This window comes from Anopheles nili, chromosome X (assembly GCF_943737925.1).
Source record: "Anopheles nili chromosome X, idAnoNiliSN_F5_01, whole genome shotgun sequence".
In the NCBI taxonomy this organism is placed as follows: domain Eukaryota; kingdom Metazoa; phylum Arthropoda; class Insecta; order Diptera; family Culicidae; genus Anopheles; species Anopheles nili.
Genome location: NC_071293.1, coordinates 12,973,382 through 12,980,124, shown reverse-complemented (window position 1 = coordinate 12,980,124; position 6,743 = coordinate 12,973,382). Strand labels below are relative to the sequence as shown.

General features: G+C 36.2%; 1 protein-coding gene across 1 annotated transcript; it reads right to left on the bottom strand.

The window, feature by feature from the left end:
* Window positions 1-1,012: 1,012 nt before the first annotated feature.
* Window positions 1,013-1,612, bottom strand: LOC128728995 (baculoviral IAP repeat-containing protein 3-like). The gene has a single exon (XM_053822645.1). It carries the CDS (start codon window positions 1,610-1,612, stop codon window positions 1,013-1,015), a length of 600 nt encoding a protein of 199 aa, XP_053678620.1.
* Between the last annotated feature and the right edge of the window lie 5,131 nt (window positions 1,613-6,743).

Here is a 6,743-nt window from a genome sequence, read left to right as displayed (position 1 = left end):
AGTGCTAGAGATCTCGGTCTCGGTCGAAAATATTATCGATATTATCGATATTCTTTACGGTCGAAAAATATAAATACATTATGACTCAGTTCTGCAGTAATTTTGTTTCAAGCCACTATACCGACCAAACATTAGACGACTATCTGTGGCACAACAGCGCTATGAATGAGCTCCATTGTCTTATCCTTGGACTTGTTGTATGGAACGACGGTCTCTCGCACACCAGTGCTTCAGCGCCCTTCAGCGTGTTGGTTATTTTACGAAGCGACAGCATAGCTGCTTTGAATGTGATTCGTCTCGTGTGTAAAATGGGCTTTTAAGCAATTGCAGGAGCAGATGTGCAAAAAGTCGTACCTGAGGTTGCCTTAGCTTGGGACTGTTGATGCTACGAATTCAGATTGGCTTAGTAACACGCTCTCGTTCACTTTGCAACAGTGCCTGTCTCTGTTATGGCCGTAAAGACTTTCAGTGTATAGCGGCAATTTTCAGTGCACTTTCCACGTATACATGAGTGTGCGCAGGAGCTTTCAAATCCGATTGTGTGAGACGATCTCGTGGCGCACGTTGTTTGCACAATTTGAGGAAAGCCTTTGGCGAATTACTTCTAGCCTTTCTACAAAGGGTTGACCTAGGCTTAGAAAGTAATTTGAAATGTTCTCAAGTGAACGTTGAAATGTGACAATCACGACAGAAACGAGTGGTAAAATAAAGTATCCCTGAGTGTACCCCTATGCAAGATACTGTAAGTGAGTTTTCGCAGGCTCCATCGACCTCTTTAACTCACGTAATTCGTATACACAGGTACGTAGAGTGGAATGTGACAGCCCCGGGATGTTTTAGAGTGGGATGTAGGTTGCACGATTTTCACCGGAAGCGAACATCGAAGTCACGATCATTGTCTCAAATTTTCTCCCACCTCAAGTCAAACATATCAAAGCAACACAAGTTTTTTTTAGGTCTATTTGAGCTTTAATTTGATATAAAAAACATCAAAAAAGCTAGCATTTAGTCATCAGCGCGAACTCGCCCGTAGATTATCCCTGTACTTGATAAATCGAACGTACATACAAGACGGGTGGTAATGGGCGTGCAGCTCCATGGGATCGTCGTCCAGCTCCCAAAGCTGCAATCCATTGCCGCACATGAAGCACAGAACCCGATCGAAGTGACCGGTATAAAAGAAACCAGCCTGCACCATGGCCTCCTTCAGGTGCGTCAGCGCTATCGGGTAGTTTCTGTACGTAACGCGGCGGCGAGCAAACGATACATATCCGGAATGTTTCGGGGATGCCAACCCCATCACGAAAGGGCACCAGGGCATCCTAAAGCGGTGCTTGAGCAACACGTCATCGCACGCCTTCCATTGCTGCAGCTTCAAGGCACACCCGCAACACTGCACTTCACTGAAACGGCCGAAGTAGAAGAAGCCATGGCGTGCCAGAAGATTGGGCCGGATGGCGTGGCTTGGCCATCCTTTGAACGTGCGTAATCGTTCCTCCTCGGTGTCCAGGTGCTTCGATTTGTATAGCTCTTCGGAATAGATCGTACAATTCGTTGCTTCAGCGTTTGGCAACGCCACCCATTTCTCACCCATCAACTGCTGGTTTTCCATTCTCTGTGCACTCTTACTCGAAGGCTGCAACTAGACTGACTATCGATAGGTGAACATTAGCGGTGCTTTTGAAAGCAAGCTGCAAGAGAAGCTTCACCGGACGCTCTGATGTTAGACCAACGATGCTTTTTCCTATTGAGAATGACGCAGAGAAGTGATGATGTAAAAAACAGTTCAAATGTTGCGTATATGTAGCATTGGCTATTAAATGAATTTATTATATATATATATATATATATATATATATATATATATATATATATATATATATATATATATATATTATATATATATATATATATATATATATATATATATATATATATATATATATATATATATATATATATATATATATATATATATATATATATATATATATATATATATATATATATATATATATATATATATATATATATATATATATATATATATATATATATATATATATATATGTATATTTATATATATGTATATGTATATATAGCTAGCTGATAAACCCGATTTCATTCGGGTCGACGTAGTTTTAGTAATCATAAAAGGTCATTTTTACGTATACTGGTGTAGTTCAATTTTTGGTGTGTATATCCTTTTTTCTCATTTAGTTGTATCCATTGTTTTTACGTGATTCCTAGCTTCGTGTTTCAAGGTTTTCTATTTCATTTAATTCATCTTTCTCTGTTGATCTTGACACATTTTATCCAATTGGCTATACCGTGCTTTTTCAAACTGTCCTGCATTCCTTTTTTAACAAATCTACCGTTTAAACCATCTTAGCTATCAAGGAAAGGATTATATATCAAATCCTTTCTTCTCTTTTTGTTTCACAGCTACCATTTCTCTTCATAATCTTCGCTTCGTATGACCAACACGTTCTTACCAAAAATTTTCTCCCTAATCTTTTTCATCTTTCACGTCATAAATTTAGTAAAACCTATTTTTTATGCCTAGTGTTTTCTGCTTAAACTCTTTCAAAGATCCTTTTTTATGACTACCATTTTTCTTGGATGCGTCATATCAATTTATTTGCATAACAATGAGGAAAAGTAGCATGTGGTTCCATTTTGAGCATGTATGACGATCAAATTCTTTCTACTTTTCTATCTCTTATTCTTATTTCGTCACTGATGCTGCCTGGAAACAATTTTCCATTTCTTTTATATTTTATCTGTATTGCTGTTACTTTCAAAAGGCCATTCCATGTTAGAAAACATTACGCTCTGAAATCGATATTTGAATTTATTACACCAACCACATTTCCAACGTTACTCAACACAATTTAAAATTGAATCTTATTGAATAAGGGCATAGCGTTATGTACAACAATGTGTTGAAAAGTATTATACACTGTTAAATTTTGACATGCGTGGAGTGAAGAAGAGTTGAGTTTCTCATTGCAGTTTAGTGTCTAAATAAACGGTAGAAGAGAGAAAAGTTGCAGGAAACTGAACTGTTTGTTTGAACTGTCCATAATGTAAAAGTTTCTCGTTGGAAAGAATAAACAAAAAACATTTGTATCGAGGAGCGATTTTTGAACATTCCAATAAATAAGGGTTGCATACCGCTGTTTCTGCATTGGAGAATATGATACTTTGCTACTTGTTGCATAGACTGTGTTAAGGCGTACATGAAAACTTGTTGTTAAATTAGACGATATTTGTTACTTTGGGCATTTTTTATTCCAATTTTCCGAATAGGTATTGTATGCCCCCCACCAATTTGCTTCCACCCGGGAGAGCTGCAACGTCACCATTCTAATTTTCCAGTAAATATGGACATTTTAAGAAATTTGCCTCATTTCAATTAATCCGGACATGATTGCTATGCTTGACCTTATTTTCCAATACTCTAATAGAAAGAGTTCGTATGGGAGCTCTTTTTTTAAATTTTGTGTAAAAATAATCATCCTCACCTAAAATCATCCGGACCAAGCTTTATTGCTATGACCGAATTATTTTCTTGGTAATACAGACAGAAGGTTCTTTGGAAACCTCCCTTTGTTTCGCACTGGTGTAAATGAATTTTCGTCGCACTATAAATAGGAAGAAGCATTTGTACTGTGTTTCAATCGAATTGGAAGCCATACATATTTTTATATAACTTTTCTGTGTTTGGTAGAGGGAGAGGGTTATCCGCTTGTAGAAATTGGAATTTTGAAAGTCTTTGTATTAAGTGATTAAATTTTAGTTGATATCGACGACATATGTACTTCACAGTGATATTTTGTGATGAAAAGATATACCAAACCGGGAAACTTATACTTCATCACATATTGTATAGAGAATTTTAAGAAATGCATACGCAATATTTAGGTTAAATCAATGTCATTTGTATTTTCAACGATTTTCAATTACTGTGAAAGGGAATGTATGGAAGACCCCCTACTCTTTTATCCTCTTAGGGGGCAGGAGGGTTAAGATTTTTACAAACAGATTTATAAAAACATGTTCAGTCAAATTGGTCATCGTTTGAATTTTGTATAGCCATTAAAAGACCTACATATTATTTCATAATAAGGACAGCGAATGGTATAGAAGATGCTCGTTTTTTCTTCGGGGTAACTGAAGCTTTAGTTTCTGCTCGAAAAGTTAAAAGAAACATGTTTGTCGAATTGCGGATATTTCGGTCTTCATTTGTATTTTGCCCCCCTTTTTTGTGGTTGTGTGTTTGTGTTGCATTGTTGCCCCCTTTTTTGTGGTTGTATAGAAGCCCTCCCTTTTTTCTTGATCGGGGCTGCCAAAACTTTTGATTCTTTTGCAAAATATAAATAGATTCATTTGTGCTGAATTTCGACCAGATCTGTGTTTTGTAGTTTTAAGTGAATAATATTGCCTTCTTTGATAGGGGGCTGTATGGGAGCCCCCATTTGTTCCCCACCGGAGTATCTAATGATTTAGATTCTTTTGTAAAATTGAAAAAGATACATGCATTCCGAATTTTAGTCAAACCGGTGGTTTTTTGTATTGTTTAGTAATTATTATAGATTCGTTAGACGGGGGTAGTTTGTATGGGAACCCCCCTTTTTATCCCACGGGGGTGGATGAAGTTTTGAATACTTTTGCCGAATGTAAAAAGAAATATGTTTGCCAAATTTCAGAAAAATTGGACATCATTTACAGATTTAAGCGAATAATATTCACTTTTTGGGTGTTGGGGGTGGGTTGTATGGGAGCCCCCCTTTGTTCTTCATTCAGGAGGCTGAAATTTTGTCAATATTAGTTTTAAGTAATAAAACATCTATGTACCAAATTTCAGCCAAATCGGGCGTCATCTATAATTTTAAGCGGATAATATTCACTTTTTGAAGGGGGGGTTTGCATGGGAGCCCCCCTTTGTTCCCCGTTGAGATGGCTCAAATTTTGCGAATATTAGTTTTTAGTAATGAAACGTTTATGCACCGAATTTCAGCTAAATCGGGCTACGACTATAATTTTAAGCGAATATTATTCACTTTTTTGAAGGGGGGGTTGTATGGGAGCCCCCCTTTGTTCTTCATTGAGGAGGCTGAAATTTTTCAAGTATTTTTTTAAAGTAATGAAACATCTATGTACCAAATTTCAACCAAATCAGGCATCATTTATATTTTTAAATGAATAGTCGCGAATTGGGGTTGTATAGGAGCCCTAATGCTCTAAAAAAATAAAAAAAATCAAATGCCTAAATCCGAGACCATCATACACCTATGTACCAAGTTTGGTGCAAATCGGTTCAGTGCAAACCCCATTGAAGCGCGCGCATAAGCACATATATGTATACATACAAACATTCATTTTTATTTATAAGATTTACACAGGTATATAAATTTCGTCCGAATAATTTTAGTGTTTATCATCTAATACAAAAATCAGCAGAATATCAATTCAACAAGCGGAAAGTAAATGCTTAAAATTACATATGTTGTCCGGTTTAACTAAAATTTGGCCAGTACACTTCAACCCAACCCATACAGTTTCCTGGAAACTAATAAAATTGTTCAAAAATAGAAATAATTCATTTTAGATTTATCAATGAATGATTTTTACATCATGGAGGGCATAAAGATGCCCGTTTGCATAATAAACAGATATTCTCACAAATTCAAAAGTCGTCAACAGACGGTTCAGTTTCCTCCACCTCTTCTCTCTTCACTCATCGGTTTAAACTAAGACACTAAACTCCACTGAACAACTATTGTGTTATCACTTAAAACGTGTGCTATTTTACGAACAGAAAAAAAATTCTTCAAGCTATAAACCAAAATAAGGTTAGGCATCAACTCCGAAAAACTCCTTTTTCAATCACTATGTTGAAATGCATTTTGTAGAAAATGCGATTTGAAAATATTCAAAGGACTACTAAAAAGTCCTTCTAAGGCACAAAAAAAGGAGAGAGCGTGTAGCTTTGAGAGCTAAGAAGTCAAATGGCAGAGATTAATGATTACAATCACGGAACAGTGTTTTGAAAGTGAGTAGCATTACAGGTGTAATATAGCACAGGTGTAGCAGAAGAGAAAATTGCAGCAAGGCAGCGTAAGCAAATACAAGATTTTCAAAAGCTAAAGTTAATGCCATGAACTCAATGTTTGAAACAACGCGTTATTTTGCTTCACTGTTAAGGTGGGACAAATTCAAGAACACAAATAAAGGATTTGAGAGGTGTTTCCATAGATTGGATGAGGAAAACAATGGCTATAGACAGTAGCTTTTCAGAGCAGTAGCAGAAAGGTCAAAGATTGGGTAAAATTATATTGGTGAGAACGAATTGTTCTTACGACAAGAAGGGTTTGAGAAGAAATGGTGGTTGTTAAACAGAGAGGGAAAAGAGGATTTGATATAAATTCCGATCGTTGATATGATATTGTGGTCAGGGAACAGAAGTAGGATGTATGAGATAAAGAAATTTTGAAAAGGTAAGGTATAGCAAATAGTATTAAATGTCTCAAGAACGCGAGAGAATATGAGTGTAGCGATATTGAAAGATCATTGAAACAAATCTAGGAATTAATTGAATCGAATGAATGCAAATGGAAACTGAAGAAAGACTAACAGACACATCAATGTTTGTATTACACAAGTATTCGTCAAATACCCCTGGCTGTTCCCGTTAAACAACAATAGCCCGAATTAAATCGAGTTAATCAGCTAGTTTA